Below are 17,250 nucleotides of genomic sequence, written 5' to 3' on the forward strand. Positions count from 1 at the left end.
TGCCAATGTTCAAAACACGACTGTGGTCCGTGGCCGTAAAATATTCCAGGGGCACTTTGCCAGTCTATCATAGTGATAATGCAGAGCCGGAGCGGGGAAGCGGAAAAAAAGTTACGAAACAATGACTTTTAAAAGAGCCAAACGACCGATGACACAACATTAACAATGTCCAAAATGTTTCCCTTTTAACCATTAACAGTTAGCCATGGCCGAAATGAAACCAGTCAGAAGGAAATGGGGAGCTGAAAGTGGGTCGAGGCTCAGCAGCAAGTACAGTTCTCCCAGCCATCATTCATATCTGCAGCAAAGTTTTAGTGAGATTCCAAGGGCGGCGCATACCTGCCAGCTGTTTCCTAAGGAGTAGAGCAGACTGGTCTGTCATTACTCAAAGATCGAATCAAACCAAATAAAATACAAAAATCAAATAATAAAGGTAGAGAAGGTGGGTAAAATAGATGGTAAGGAGCAACCGCTCCAAGCCTTGCGGGCCCACGCTATACCAATCTTCAGCCTGCGGCCTTATAGGCTGCTCGCATTCCGGCCCCGGCATCTAAGCTGCACATGCGCCTTCCGCCTAGCAACGACAGAGCTGCCCGCCAAGTGCCGCTTTACTTTAACAGCCGTTTCTAATCTCGCAGTTGGCAAACAAACGTAGCTATATAATTTTAATTATTAAGTACGTTACGAGAGAAAAATACAATACGCCGTTATGGTGAATTATCATAATTCAGGCGTTAAGTGAGGAGCTCCAGCTGGAGGGAGGTCCGCAGCGCCATTTTTGATGCTGTTAACGCCACTGCTTTAGTGTCGCGTTCACTCAGAGATCTGATCGGACACAAGAAGATGAACGTTATTGACCACGTTCGGGATATGGTGGCCGCTGGCCTTTACTCCAACGTGAGATTACTCAGTAGCCTGTTACTGACTATGAGCGACAATAATCCGTAAGTGGTTGGTTGCTGCTCGCGAGTTCTCTCTCATTTGATTCTGTGTATCCGAGCCTCCTCCCTTTGACATGGTTTGGTTTTAAAATGCAGTTTTACTCCCACCTCTCCGATAAACTCCCCAAACCTATTAAAAGTTTCAGAATTAAAATGATTTTGTTCTAGTCTCAAAGTGGGAGATGAAGAAGCCTTCTTAGCTTACAGGTACTGAATTGTGAATTGGAGTGTGACGGTCTAAGTCTTTGATTGCATTATCTTTACGTATTCGGGCCAGTGCAGTATTGTCGCCTCCTTATTAGAATGATCTACGTCTTCACAGCTTAAATCAATCAGATGGGAGTGTTAGTCTTTATAAATATAGAAATAAAATACTAGGTGGGAGAAGTCATGCTTCATTAACTAAGGCCCTGCTTAGACTATTACCTGAAGTAAAACAGTTCTGTGCAGAATCCCTTAGGAAGAATATGTAGACCTTGGAATGCGTGCAATATAGATTTATTTGAACGATACCTCTATTGCAAGAAAGGAAAACAAGGAGGGTTTTTTTTCTTTTAAAAGTAAACATTGGAATTTAAAGGTTAGGGTGCTTTTCAAGATAGGGTGATATTAGGAAACAGTTTTTCTTATAAAACATCATAGTCATTTGGAACACTTCTACAAATGACAAAGGATGCTAGATCAATTAATTTGAAAGTTTAAATATATTTTTGAGAGTGATTAATTTCTAAAGACTAGAGAATGTAACCAAATCTGTAAATGTTGGTTTTGTGCCCCCAAAACATTATATTCAGTTAGGAAGTTTGAATTCAGTCTTGCCTCTTTGAATCCCTCCCTATCTCTACATCTTTGATTGGCTTTTTGTACCTGCAACCCTTGTTTTTCCTCACCTCTTGTAGCAGACCTTTCAACCTTTTTTTGGGGCAAAGCCATTATTGCTAAGCTTTCAGTAATCTTTGCAATTCTCTCCATAACTTGATTTTTCTGTTTTCTCTCCAAACCATGTAAAGCATGATGGACTGTTTTCTGTGCTAAGAATTTTTTTTTGTTATAATTTGTTGATCTATTGAGGGTAGTATGTGTATGGAATGAGCTGCCTGAAGGGACCTAAGGGACAACTTTTTTCATGCAGAAGGTGATGCCAGAGGTAGTGTTGGAGGCTGGTACAGTTATAACATTTAAAAGGCATCTAGATGGGTATATGAATAGGAAAGATTTAGTGGGATATGGGCCAAGTGCTGGCAAATGGGACTGGTTGGGATATGTAATCGGCATGGACAAGTTGGACCGAAGGTTCTGTTTCTGTACTGTACATCTCTATGATTGTATGACTGTATTCTTGGGATAGTCTGGTTTGTTTTTGGAAAAATGGCCTTGGATAAAATGTTAAATCTAGGGTCCTGCCTGCCATTTCAATGTTAAAAGTTCTATTAACTTGTTCAGAGAACTGGAGGAATTCTGGTGCTTGGTTAATGTACCTTCCTCAACTAGCAGTGTTTTTAAAAAAAAAAGTTTATCTCATTGTTTCTAGGATTTTGATTCTGCAACTTGCATACTACATTTCCCTGAGTTTTGATGTAACATATCATTGTATTTAATTGTATGTGAGAAGATGTAACCTTATCTGTATTGAGTAGAGGGACCTAGGGGTTCAGGTACATAACTCTTTTTAAAGTTTGCATGACGTATAGACAGGGTGGCTAAAAAGGTGTTTGGCACACTTGCCTTCATTGCTCAGCCATTTTAAGTATAGGAATTGAAGTCATGTCGAGGACATTGGTGAAGCCTCTTGAGTACTGTGTGCAGTTCTGGTGGCCCAGTTTTAGGAAGAATATTATTAAATTGGAGAGGGCTCAGAAAAAAATTTACAGGATGTTGCTGCGTGTGGATGGTTTGAGTTATAAAGAAAGGTTGGATAGGTAGGGTTAATGATAGGTGTCTTTTCCCTAGGATGATGGATTTCAAGACTAGAGAACATTTTTAAAGTAAGAGGAGAGAGATTTTAAAAAGTCATGAGAGACAAATTGTTTACACAGAAGGTATTCCTGATGAAGGGCTTTTGCCCGAAACGTCGATTTTGCCTATCCTCGGATGCTGCCTGAATTGCTGTGCTCTTCCAGCACCACTGATCCAGAATCTGGTTTCCAGCATCTGCAGTCATTGTTTTTACCTACACAGAAGGTAGTTTGCATGCGGAATGAACTTCCTGAGGAAGTGGTGGGTGTGGCACAATTACATTGTTTAAAAGACATTTGGATAAGAACATGAATAGGAAAGGTTTGGAGGGATATGGGCGAGGCACAGATGGATGGGACTAGTTTAGTTTGGGATTATGGTTGGCATGGACTCGTTGGATCGAAGGGTCCGTTTCTATGCTGTATGACTCTATGATGGTATCTTGAAACAAACTGATGATAAACCTCTGGAAAGAAAAGAGAGAAATGCAAATGTTTGTCATTGTATATGAAGAACTTTGAGGGAAGCATTGGTCTAGTGGCATTATCAAGGGACTATTAATGCAGGAACTCTGGGAACATTCTGGGGATATGGGTTCAAATCATGCCATGACAGATGGTGGAATTTGAATTCAATAAAAATCTGGAATTAATAGTCTAATGGAGATCATGAAACCACTGGCAATTATTAGGAAAACTCAACTAGTTCACGAATGCCCTTTCAGGAGGGAAACTGTCATCCTCCCCTGATCTAGCCTATATACGATAGCAATGTGATTGACTTTTAACTGCCCTCTGGGCAGCTAGGAATGGGTAACAAATGTTTGTCTAGCCAGTGGTGCCCACATCCCATGAATGAACAAAGAAAAAACTTTAAGAATTTCTGACAGATGTGATGAGATGTTCTATAAAAAGTGCCTTTTATTAGAGAAAATTCAATTTTTGATAGAATTATCTTTCTTTTTTAAATTTGCTCATGTTCTGAATGTTAACCTGACTACTTGACTATGGTTGTTACAATAGGAAATTGGCATTCCCAGACATTTGCATTGTTCCTTCTATTGTGATGTGGCACAATTTGTTGTCACTGTTGATGCTTTGTTTCTGAAATTATTGTATTTAACCCTACATTCTTTACCTGATGCTGGTTTTCTTGAACAGTGGACTGTTCTGGGCAGTAACTACATAGAACATAGAACATAGAAGAATACAGCGCAGTACAGGCCCTTTGGCCCTCTATGTTGCGCCGATCCAAGCCCACCTAACCTATACTAACCCACTATCCTCCATATACCTATCCAATGCCCGCTTAAATGCCCATAAAGAGGGAGAGTCCACCACTGCTACTGGCAGGGCATTCCATGAACTTACGACTTATGAACTAGGAATTCCTTGTTTTAGATCAGATATTCTTGTCCATTGCAGAATCAATTCCTGGAATGGAGCAGCATGGTTGAAGCTTTAGTTAAAACTGACAGAAGATCAGGGAGCGAGCATGGCTTTTGAACTGGGTGGTGGAGAAGGAGGAGGAGGAGGATTAGAGAAAGTTGGTACCAGTGAAGGGGAAGAAAAGCATCCTTTACATAGAGAAGGAATCACCAGGCTAGTACACTAAATGAGTGAACAACTCATTTTTGCTATATATGGAAAGAGAAGTGAGAAAAGCACACAATATTGATCTGCTATTCTTGTAACTTGTTTACTGTTAACTCCATCTGTTGCCCCAAAATTCTTGTAAAATTTGTCAATTGACAAATAGCTATGTCAATATTTTCTGGGAGCCTGCGTATTGGACAGCTGTGTGCACCAGTAGGAATGAGGAAGGGTGTAATGTAGGTGCACTTAGTCCATATGGACTCCAGAAGATCTCAAATTTGGCTCACCAGCACCTTCTCAAGGATAATTAGAGACAGACAAAAAACAAATTGGTCTTGTGAGAAATATCCATATCCTGAGAATAAATAAAGAAAAACTGAGGCATCATTTGCGAGGAGTGTATGCTATTCTTAAAAAGTTGTAAAGAGAATTGAAAAGAAAAATTGACATTCGATTTATGATGAAATAAAATTACCATGGGAAATTTGTCTAATTTGATTAGTTGTGGTTTTGATGACCATCCTTTTTTTTTGGTCTTTCAAGAAATAAGGATTGCCAGTAATTTCACAGGTGCACTAATTATGCTTTGTTTGTTCTTTGTTGTCAGAGAATTATTTTCTCCAGTACAGAAGTATCAGCTACTGGTCTACAATGCAGATGCTCTCTTTCATGACAAGGAATATCGTAATGCTGAATCTAAATATAAAATTGCTTTACAACAGAAGAAAGCTCTAAGCAAGACAACAAAAGTGAGACCAGCTGGTGGGAGTACTCCCTCAACTCCACAAACACAGGTAGTGTGTACAGAACAGAATAACATACTGAGTTAACTTTATTGCCCTCTTTCGCTGTTGCTGTCTCTCCATGAAAGCTGTCAGACCAGAGTATTTTCAAGCAGTTTCTGTTTATTTTCATATGTTTTATATCTACACCATTTTCCTTTTTACAGAGGTTTTTAAGTTCTTTATGGTTTATAGGAAAGTTATTGAATTACTCTCTCATTTGTAACTGCATGATTACATAGCCCACAGTGGAGGTGAAGGGCAAAAGAAATATTTTCTGACAGTTAGACTCCTTCAGGCATGGCCAGGACTCCTTTTTTTCAGTGTTAAATTAAAAACAAAATCAGTTATTTAGGCATAGAAAGCAGGTCATTGATTAGAATTTTAAAAATGCCATGTTGCAGTCACTTTTCTGATTAACTACGTTTGCTTCTCTGAAAGTACTTTTGCTTAGATGTGTAATCAGCCTGCTTTAGTGGATAAATGGTACAACCATCAAACAATGAACAGAAGCTGGCCCCTTGAATATACTTCACTATTTATTAAGATCTTGGCTGATTTGAATGTGACCACAAATCAACATTCCTGACTGCCCTGTTAACCTTTTACCCCTTGCTTACCAAGAACATAGCCCCCTCTGCCTTAAAAATATTGAAAGACCCTCATCAAGAAGAGTGTTCCAAAGACTCATTACACAGAGGAAGAAATAAATTCCTCATCTCTGTTTTAAATGGGTGACTCCCTATTATTAAACAGTTATTTCAGCCCACATCTACCCTGATTAGATAATTTTAAATTATACACAAGTTGTACACAAATCCAGGTTTTTACCATCTCTACCCACCAATGTCCTAATACAAGGATCACAGCAGTGAAAATGAAGAATCATTGCTGTCCTGGTTCTAAAAAGGAAAGTGACATCTCGCAATCCAAAATCAGCGATTTTCTTATTCTCAGTTTTGGTAGCAAATTGAATGGTCCTCAAATCATTTATTGTTTGACAGCTGGAATTGAACATCAGTGGAAAGTGTAAATTTGCTATTCTGTAAGGCATATAAACATTCCTAAATATGTTATGTAATTGATGTTGTTTGAGACTGTGCCTTTGGTAGAATAAAATGTAGTGTGCTAAACAAACTAACTGAGATTAAATTCACAGGAAGTTGATAGCCTAGTGGTATTGCCACTAGAATATTAATCCAGACACCCAGGTAATGTCTTGGGGACCTCGGTTCGAAACACACCACAGCAGATGGTGGAATTTGAATTCAATAAAAATCTTGAATTGATCCATTGTTGGAAATCCCATTTGATTCACTAATGCCTTTGAGGGAAGGAAACTGCGGTCCTTACCTGGCCTGGCCTACATGTGACTCCAGACTCTCAGAAATGTGGTTGACTCTTAACTGCTCTCTTGGCAATTAGGGCCAACCCTTATCCATGAATGAGTAATAAAATAAGAATGTGGACTTGTTGGGCCAAGGGGCCTGTTTCCGTACTGTAGGGAATATAATTTAATCTAATCTAGAATTGTTACAATGCCGTAAGGTGCAATTTACCCCATTATGTCTGTGCCAGCTCTCCAAATGGGCATCGCTTTGAGTGCCATTCTCCCAGTAATCCTGGTCCCTCACAGCATCAGCGGTCCGGGTTTGATTCCAACCTCTGGCGACTATTTGTGTGGAGTTTGCTTTTTCTTCTCGTGTCTGCATGGGTTTCTCCCACAGTCCAAAGATGTGCCGGTTAGGTGAATTAGTCATGGGAAATGTACGGTTACAAGGATAGCATGGGGGGTGGGTCTGTTTGGGATGCTCTTCGGAGGAGCGGTGTGGACTTGATGTGCTAAATGGGCTGGGTCCACACTGTAGGGATTCTACGATTACTGTTCCAAAATCTGAATTTGTAACTTTTATACAGAATTATTTTTGTAAATTGACCATCAGTATGGTAGTGTGACTAAGTGCTCCATTCTAGTGGATTCTGCTTTTGTGTTGGAATACAAGACATCTGTGTCAATGTGTAAATTGCTGCCATGTGCGTTTTTCAAACTATTAGTTTTCATTTTTTAAAAATAACTCAATAGCCAATTTCAAATCCATATATGGTCTGTAGAGAGTTTGTCCATGTGAGTTATGGAACATCGGTAGTAGAGAATAGAATACTTCCATATTTTGCTTTCAGTTTTGGCTTCAGTATGAAGCATCCTGTGCTTTAGCTCACCCCAATAGTTTAATGACAGCTGTAAATCCCTCCCAGGGATCAGGAAGTGCTTTTCTGAGTTGGCCATTAGCAAGAAAATCTCTCTTAGTTCCCCATTTTGCGTTGGGAACATATGAATTAAGAGTAAAAACAGTAATATCACAGCTGATCTGTTTTCTTTAGTTCAGAATTCCTTGTTCCCATCAGTCCTTGGTGGCCTTTGGTTCCCTTGCCTCCCTCCATCTTAGAAATATTCAACAAACCTACTTCCAATATTTGAGGAGAAAGTGAGGTCTGCAGATGCTGGAGATCAGAGCTGGAAATGTGTTGCTGGAAAAGCGCAGCAGGTCAGGCAGCATCCAGGGAACAGGAGAATCGACGTTTCGGGCATAAGCCCTTCTTCAGGAATGAGGAAAATTTGTCCAGCAGGCTAAGATAAAAGGTAGGGAGAAGGGACGTGGGGGAGGGACTCCCTCGTCAGATCCACACCCCCCACCAACCCAACCTCCACTCCCGGCACCTTCCCCTGCAACCGCAGGAGGTGCAAGACTTCTCCCATTCCACCAAGGATATGCAGGTCTTTGGATTCCTCCATCGTCAGACCACAGCGAAACGACGGTTGGATGAAGAACGCCTCATCTTCCGGCTAGGAACTCTCCAACCACAAGGGATGAACTCGGGTTTCACCAGTTTCCTCATTTCCCCTCCCCCCACCTTGTCTCAGTCAAATCCATCGAATTCAGCACCGCCTTCCTAACCTGCAATCTTCTTCCCGACCTCTCCGCCCCCACCCCAGTCTGACCTATCACCCTCACTTTGACCTCTTTCCACCTATCACATTTCCGACGCCCCTCCCCCAAGTCCCTTCTCCCTACCTTTTATCTTAGCCTGCTGGACAAACTTTCCTCATTCCTGAAGAAGGGCTTATGCCCGAAACGTCGATTCTCCTGTTCCCTGGATGCTGCCTGACCTGCTGCGCTTTTCCAGCAACACATTTCCAGCTACTTCCAATATTCTAAAGCAGTGTTCCAAATTTGCACAAGTTTCCTCTCATCTTGAAGCATTTGACAAGACTCTACGCATGGTAGACTGGTTAGTAAGGTTAGATAACATAGGGGAGCTAGCCAATTGGATACAAAACTGGCTTGAAGGTAGGAGACCTGAGACACAAATTTCAAAGAATTATATACCCGAATTCCTAGGTCTCTCTGTTCTACAACACTACCCAGGACCCTACCATTAACATAAGTAGTACAAGTCCTGCCTTTGTTTATTTACTTAAATACAATACCTTGCATTTATCCAAATTAAACTCCATCTGCCACTCCTCAGCCCATTGACCCAACCGATCTTCGTAATCTTAGATAACTTTCTTCACTATCCACTATACTACAATTTTGATGACATCCGCAAATTTACTAATTCTCCTATATTCTCGTATAAATCCTTTATATAAATCCTTTTATATAAATCCTTTCTCTGGTGACCAACTAACCACGGACATCTACTACAGCTACCTAGACTACACCTCCTCCCACCCTATCTCCTGTAAAAACACCATCCGTTATTCCAGATTCCTCCCTCTCTGCTGCATCTGTTGCCAGGATGACCTAATTTCACCTTAGAAAATCCCAGATGGCCTCCTTTTTCCATGATCGCAATTTCCCTTCCCACATGGTCGACGATGGCCTCCAGCGCATCTCCTCTACTTCCTGCACCTCCACCCTTAAACCCCAACCCTACCAATGCAACAAGGTCAGAACCCCTTGGTCCTCACCTTCCACCCCACCCACACCTTCCGCTACTTCCGCCACCTACAAACGGACCCCACTACAAGATATATTTTTCCCTTCCCATCCCTATCAGCATTCCAGAGACCATTTCTTCCAACTACCTCGTCAGGTCTACGCGCCCCCCTCACCAGCTCACACCCCACTCCAGGCATTTTTCCCTGTCACCGCAGGAAGTGGAAAACTTGCGACCACACCTCCGTCCAAGACCCCAAAGGATCTCTCCATATCTGACAAATTTACCTGTACCTCCAGAACACCTCTGGGACACCCGCACCAACCAATCCCACCGCCCCGTGGCTGAACACTTCAACTCCCCCTCCCACGCCACCAAGGACATGCAAGCCCTGGGCCTCCTCCATTGCTAAACCTGACGCCTGGAGGAACAATGCCTCATATTCCCCCTTGGGACCCTGCAAACACATGGGGTTAGCATGGATTTCACCAGATTCCTCATTCCCCTCCCCCCTACATTATCCCAGTCCCAAGCCTCCAACTCAACACCGTCCTCCTGACCTGTCCATTGCCTTTCCCATCTATCTGCTCCACCCTCTTCGCTGACCTAGCACCTTCTCCCCAAATTTCATCGACCTATCACCTTCTCCCTGACCTTCATCTACCTATCTCATTCTCAGCTACCTCCCCATCCCCATCCCATTTATCTCTCAGCCCCCCAGCCCAGAAGCCTATTCCTGATGAAGGGCTTATGCCCGAAACGTCAATTCTCCTACTCCTCGGATGCTGACTGACCTGCTATGCTTTTCCAGTGCCACACACTACCTTTATATAAATGACAAACAAAAGTGGACCTAGTACTGATCCCTGCAGAACACCACTGGTCACAGGCCTCCAGTCCGAAAAATAATCACCCTCTGTCTCCTATTGTAAAGCCAATTTTGAATCCAATTGGCACGCCCACCCTGAATCCTATGTGATCTAACTGTACTAATTAATCTACCGTGTGGAACCTTACCGAATTTTGGATTTTCCATGTCCACCTTGCCGAGACCATCCAGGATCTTATAAACTTGAATCAAATCAACCCCTACTCGAGTGAAAACAACTCCAGCCTGTCCAATCTTTCCTGGCAACACAACATGCTCATTCCAGATATCAGTTGAGGAAATTTCTTCTCAACCATTGCTAAGCATTTACACCCTCCCTTAAATAAGGAGACCAAGTTTGAACTTAGTCTTCAAGATGTAGCCTAGCAGTGCTCTATATAAATAATGCAGAAGATCCTTTTATATTCAATTCCACTTGTATTAAAGGATAATTTTCGTTGGCCGCCTTAATTATTTGCTGTACTTCCCCAAAGTTACTTTGTGACTCATCCTGATCCCTCATTGCTTCTGAATTCTGCAGTTGTTCACCCTTTTAAATAATAGTCTGCTTTTTTCTTAACTTTAGCAAGAAGAGTATCTTTTTTTCTTGCATGATAGATTAGCTGTTAGGTTGAGTGAATGGGCAAAAATCTATCTATATCAACCTCTTGGTTATTGTTATCTTCACAATGAACTTACTTTCCTCTCTTTGTCATCTGGAAATGTGCCATCATGTAGTCAATCCTCTCATCTAAGTTGTTGATATAAATTGTAAAATGTTGAGGGCCAAGCAGAGACCCCATTCATCCTACCTATTTAAAATAGACCCATTTATACAAACTGATTTTTCTTTTTGCCATTTAGATAATCTTCTAACCGTGCTAATTCTAATACCATGTGCTCCTACTTTGTGCAATAACCTTGTCAGCTTCATTGAACTGTATATCCCATTGTGCTCTGCAGTTCATGTTTTAAAATCTGTCACTACCAGTTATTTAGAAAAGTCAATTCGCAGAATTCACATGTATGACTTTACATAACTAGTTTATGCTTGTGATAGTTGGATTATTTTAACTTTGCACTTGAACAACTGCGATATGAAAGCCAAAAACACAAGAAATAGAAGACTAAATCCAAAATGAAGAAAGAAACAAGTAGGGGTTGATACTACAGTTTGAATTGTTGAACTCTGTTCTGCATCCAGTGATTGGGGAATACTTAACTGAAGGAATAAGTACTTTTCCTCAAGCTAATGCTTAGCTTTATTGAAACGCTGCAAAAGGCTGAGGATAGAAAAGTTAACATGAGAGCAAACTGAAGGGGTAAAATGACATTAAATGGAAACTCCAGACTGAACAGTGGTGTTTCACAAAGCAAACACCCAATCTTTGTTTGGTCTTCCCAATGTAAGGAAGATCTCATTGAGAGTGGGGGAAAAAAAAGTATTTCTTCAAATGTAATATACCTTTTTCACCATGGCAGAATGTTAAGAGTTTTGGACAATATGGAGAGAGGAGCTAAAAAGCCAGGTGTTGCATCTTCAATGCTTGCTTGGAGAGTGTAATGAGAAGGGGAAAGTGTTAGAGTGATATAAAAGAGAATGGGATGGTCATTACAGGAAGCTGAAAGGGAAGATGTGTTTGGAGATAGCATCACTTGGAAGGTTATAGAAACGGTAGAGAATGCAACATTGAACATAGAGGCTGGTAGGGGGAAGACATAGGTGAGAGTTGAGTGCAGGAAATGGAATGGATAGGATCAACCAATGTATTGGAATCACTCAGCAAAAAAGAACACATCAGCATCTACAGGTGTAAAAGATTGCTGAAGTGACTGAGCTGGATCAACTGGGAGAATAGATTGGAGTCCTTACAGGAAGTTGATAGTAAATGTACTACAAATGCTGGAAGTCTGAAACCAATACAGAAAATCTTGGAAATACACAGCAGATCTCATCATCTGTGGATAGAGCAACAGAGTTAATATCTTGTTTTTGACAGTCACTGGTTTTATACTGAATGTTGATTGCAGTTATTATGATCCCAGCTGATGGTAACACTGGGAAAGTTAGATCTTAGAAAGGAGCCTGACTTTGCAGTTGTTTACCATGGTATTTGGTCACTACAATATTGGGACATATGTTTTTCAATTGGTCTCCATTTAAGGAAGAAGTGACAGATCTTCTCGTTTAATCACAGACGCTGCTGACCTGCTGAGAACTCAGCAGTTTTTTGTTTTTATTTCAGGAACCTCATATCCACGATATTTTGCTTTAGTTTACTTTGGAATAGTTGGATTTAAAGTGATAAATCCAGTTGTAATGGATAATGGGTGAAGATGGGTAGGAGTATGATGATGGTGGAAGTAATGCAGGGCTCAAATCTGATTGGAAAGATGAGGACAGAACTTAAGCTAAAAATTTAAACTTTGGAAAGGAGAGAGAGGTTGGTGTTTTAAAAAAATTCTCAAGGTCAGGTTCGTAGGAGAGTAGTCTGACACAGAACAAACGACCAAGAGGCGAGTCTGCTAGAATATGAGCATTTTATTCCCCGCAGCGTCGCCACAACCAGGTCTCATACTTACAACGGGTCTGGCTTATGAATTGTAGCCTTGTTTCACCCTATCATTGATCCCTGAACTGAACTGAATTATGCCATGCACCTTAGCATGGAAGAATCAAATGAGACTGCCAAGTTTGGGAGGATATCCAATTTTATTTTTTAACCAATAGTGGCCTGACCTACTCATGGTGTGAAATGATTTTGTGAACTTCAAATAAGGGAGAAGAGTTCTCATATTTTTATGACCATGCGATATTATCTTTTGCATTGACATAAAGAGCAGGTGCATAGGCAGTTATGAAGACATTGAAATCTCCATCTGATGCTAGATGTGAAGCTTTCAGAAGTTGTGACCACATCTGTTATCTGTATTAATATGTTGTTGGTAGCAAAGTGGTCATCTTTAATTTTGCCATCTGCCATGCCCAGTACAAGGTACCTTGAGTATCTTTAAGTCAGTCAGTCTCGACTGTGGGAGAGCAGTAGTGTTAATGTTGAACTTGTGTAGTTCATAATCAATCAATGCTATTTGTGTATTGTCTGTTGACAGTAAGTCATTGTCCATGCCAGAGTACTTAGTCCTGATGTTCAGCTACTAAGCCTGAGAATCATCTTTCACTACTTAGTACCATTTACTGCATGCTTCCAAATGTTGGTAGGTCAATACCTGGTTGACTTGGTGAGATGTGGTGGCATGTTATGACTGACCATAGAATGAAATAATCATCCCAATGTTGCAATCAATCTATTTGGTTCTTTCCTGACACCTCAGAACCTGTAAACTGCAACCCCTTGTGTTGGTCTGTGTTTTTAAAAATTCTCAAGGTCAAGGACCAGGCTCGCAGGAAAGTAGTCTGACACAGAACAAACAGCCAAGAGGCGAGTCTGCTAGAATATAAGTGTTTTATTCCCCGCAGCGTCGCCACAACCAGGTCTCGTACTTACACCGGGTCTGGTTTATACTCACTCTACGTGTTACCGGAACTGGGAGCCGTCAGTTCTCGTAGAGCGGTTGCCAACAACCCACGCTCGGCGGTTAAACGTAACCCCGGAGCAGACTCTACCGAACTGGAGACTTTTCCAGCTGATATACTCTTTTCCAGATATAAACATTCATGTGAACAGCAGAGCAAGGCTAAAAAACACATTCCATTATGGTTACATCCAGATAAGAAGATTCACACGGGGAGGTGTGTAATAAGATTCACACGGGACTAAGCAACACCTCCATTCCGGTTAGATTCACACATGTATTGGGACATAATTTTTAACCGTTTCACCACATTCCACTGCTTGGCCCAATACATGTGTTACATTATGATTCACACATGTATTGGGACATAATTTTACACCACAGTTGGTTGTGGGATGTTGGAAGGGTGACAGTTTTGTGCAACAGAGGTTAATTTAAACATTGAGCAATTTGAATGGCTAGCAACTTTATAGGAATGTAGAAGCAAGAGGTGAATCTTAAGGACAAATGAAGTTCAGGAAGGAGAATCTAGGGAAAGACACTGCCAATAATAGGGATTTAGAGGAATGAGTTTGGCAACGGGAAGGACTGGACAGCTACAGAAATGAGTTCAGTCAAGTGATGAAAGAATGTTGTGCTGCATGCACTTATTAGAGACTCTCATCACACGAACTGGTTCTGTCTGAATGCACATGAATTGGTTTTGCTTGAATGCACCTTCTTCATGATAACACTCTATCAATGGCCACCAGAAAAGCAGATCTGGCTAATATTGCACCTGGGAAAGGATGCACAGGCTTCAGAAGCAAAAGGAATAGAAAAAAAAGTTGTGGTTTATACAACTATACTGTGGGTCTGAATATCCAAGCATCAGCATCCACTACATTGAGATTTGATGTATCTGAATAACTAAATAAAACAGAATTATAAATGTCAAACAAATTTCCATAAATCTCAAATCCGTAATTGTGTTTTAAATGCTTAAAGCATTGACACTTACTGTCACCAAAATAGCATGTGTGTACTAGATATAGCATAGGTTTGCTTGTTTGAAGCTAACAGTTGCTGTGGATCAATGCAACAAATTGCTTTTTTGTACTGGGCAGTATTTTTTTGAACGCTAATAAAATTGACATGGAGGCCACATTGTGCAGCAGGCTGTTACTTTGAGATGCTGGTCATGAACGATGATGTATAAATGCAGTTTTTGCTTGTATGAGTGGTTGCCCATAAGTCTGCGGTGAGCTTCCAGTTTCACTAAACTGCTTCAGGGAGAACAGTGTCAGAGATTGGCACCTCTTTAAAAGGAACAAAGGGAAATTAGAGGGTGATCTATAGGCCAGTAGAATGCCTTTTACATCCTGATTTAAGAACACTGGTAGCAACTTGTTGACTTTTATCAGGGCTAGCTCATGGTGTGAGTGAATGAAAGTACTTTTAAAACCAGTAGGATGATAGAATCTGATTTGAAAATACTAACATCCTGGAAGAAATTTCAGTACTTAAACATGGACCCCACCGGAGGGCCGCTGCCCTGGGCTTGACATGTATGCTCAAACTGTCAGGAAATATATAAATGCCAGATTCATCAGCCGTACCCACAAGGTAGAGCAAAACATCACCCGTTCACAACGCAATGCCATCCAGGCTCTCAAAACCAATCACAACATTGTCATCAAACCAGCAGATAAAGGAGGAGCCATTGTCATTCAGAATAGAACAAATTACTGCAAGGAAGTGTACTGACAACTGAGCAACCAGGAACACTACAGGCAACTACCAGCTGATCCAACCAAAGAACACACTCAAGAATTAAACACACTGATCAGAACTTTGGATCCAGTCCTTCAGAGTTCCCTACGTGCCCTCATCCCACGTACTTCTCGTGTAGGCCACTTCTACTGCCTTCCAAAGGTACACAAAGCCAACACATCAGGATGTCCCATCGTGTCGGGCAGTGGGACTCTATGTGAGAATCTCTCTGGCTATGTGGAAGGCATCTTGAAACCTATTGTACAGAGGATCTCCAGCTTCTGTTGTGACACTACGGATTTCTTACAGAAACTCAGCACCCATGGACCAGTCGAACTGGGAACATTCCTCGTCACAATGGACATTTCCGCACTCTACACCAGCATCCCCCACAAGGGTGGCATTGTGGCAACAGCCTCAGTACTCAACACCAACAACTGCCAGTCTCCAAACACCATCCTACAACTCATTCGCTTTATCCTCGATCATATAACGTCTTCACCTTTGACAACCAATTCTTCATCCAGACACACGGAACAGCCATGGGGACCAAATTTGCACCCCACTATGCCGACATTTTTATGCACAGGTTCGAACAAGATTTCTTCTCTAAGCAGGATCTCCAATCAACATTGTACACCAGGTACATTGACGACATTTTCTTCCTCTGGACCCATGGCGAGGAATCACTGATAAAACTACACAGTGACCTCAACAAGTTTCATCCCACCATCAAACTTACCATGGACTACTCTCTACTGTCTCTCATTCTTGAACACATGCGTCTCCATCAAGGACGGACACCTCAGCACCACACTCTACCGCAAACCTACAGACAACCTCTCAATGCTGCACTTCTCCAGCTTCCACCCAAAACATATTAAAACAGCCATTCCCTATGGACAAGCCCTATGCATACACCAGATCTGCTCAGATGAGGAGGAATATGACGGAAACCTGGAAGTACTCTAGGACGCCCTCACAAGAACTGGATACGATGCTCAACTCATCAACCGCCAGTTCCGATGTGCCACAGCAAGGAACCGTAATGACCTCCTCAGGAGACAGGCACGTGCTGCAACTGACGGGGTACCCTTCGTTGTTCAGTACTTCCCAGGGGTTGAAAAATTACGCCATGTTCTTCATGACCTGCAACACATTATCAATGAGGATGAGCTCCTCACCAAGACCTTCCCCACACCTCCACTACTTGCCTTTAAACAACCGCCAAACCTCAAACAGATCATTGTTTGTAGCAAACTGCCCGGCTCTCAGGACAACTCCATACAACCCTGTCACGGTGGACACTGCAAGACATGTCAGATTGTGGACATAGATACCACTATTACGCGTGGGAACACCTCCCACCTTGTACATGGCAGGTATTCGTGTGACTCAGCCAACTTGTCTATCTTAGACGTTGCTGACAAGGATTCCCGGAGGCATGGTACATTGGGGAAACTGAGCAAAGGCTACCACAACAGATGAATGGGCACCGCACAACAATCAACAGACAGGAGGGTTCCCTCCCAGTTGGGGAACACTTCAGTGGTCCAGGACATTCAGCCTCGGACCTTCGGTTGACCATCCTCCAAGGTGGACTTCGGGACAGGCAGCAGAGGAAAGTAGCCGAGCAGAGGCTGATAGCTAAGTTCGGTACCCATAGGGAGGGCCTCAACCGGGACCTTGGGTTCATGTCACATTATAGGTGATCATCATTGCACTAGACGCAGAGACGCACGCTCGGACACCCATCTACACACACACACACACTCCCACACTCTCACATGCACCCCCTCACAGACTTAAGACACTCTGCACTCACTACACACACTTTCTCTCACACACACACACACACACACACACACACACACACA

The 17,250-nt window shown here is 42.0% G+C and overlaps 2 protein-coding genes across 8 annotated transcripts in view; one reads left to right on the forward strand and one right to left on the reverse strand.

The window, feature by feature from the left end:
• Positions 1-522, reverse strand: part of ube2g1b (ubiquitin-conjugating enzyme E2G 1b (UBC7 homolog, yeast)) — a 30,151-nt gene extending 29,629 nt beyond the window's left edge. For 2 of the 3 annotated variants that reach the window (XR_006315384.1, XM_043715700.1), the window contains exon 1: positions 340-521. Coding sequence is in view for 2 of the 3 variants with exons in the window: in XM_043715700.1 (XP_043571635.1) it covers positions 340-382 (43 nt within the window). In the remaining variant the exon portion in view is untranslated. Of the gene's footprint in view, positions 1-339 lie in introns of all 3 variants that reach the window. The other variant, XM_043715701.1, reaches the window with a different exon arrangement.
• Positions 523-671: 149 nt separating this feature from the next.
• The window catches only part of anapc7 (anaphase promoting complex subunit 7), a 50,194-nt gene continuing 33,615 nt past the window's right edge, over positions 672-17,250 (forward strand). For all 5 annotated transcript variants that reach the window (XR_006315383.1, XM_043715695.1, XM_043715696.1 and 2 more), the window contains exons 1-2: positions 672-944; positions 5,100-5,286. Coding sequence is in view for 4 of the 5 variants with exons in the window: in XM_043715695.1 (XP_043571630.1) it covers positions 844-944; positions 5,100-5,286 (288 nt within the window). In the remaining variant the exon portion in view is untranslated. The remainder of the gene's footprint in view (positions 945-5,099; positions 5,287-17,250) is intronic.

Source organism: Chiloscyllium plagiosum, chromosome 25 (genome assembly GCF_004010195.1).
Source record: "Chiloscyllium plagiosum isolate BGI_BamShark_2017 chromosome 25, ASM401019v2, whole genome shotgun sequence".
NCBI classification, from domain to species: domain Eukaryota; kingdom Metazoa; phylum Chordata; class Chondrichthyes; order Orectolobiformes; family Hemiscylliidae; genus Chiloscyllium; species Chiloscyllium plagiosum.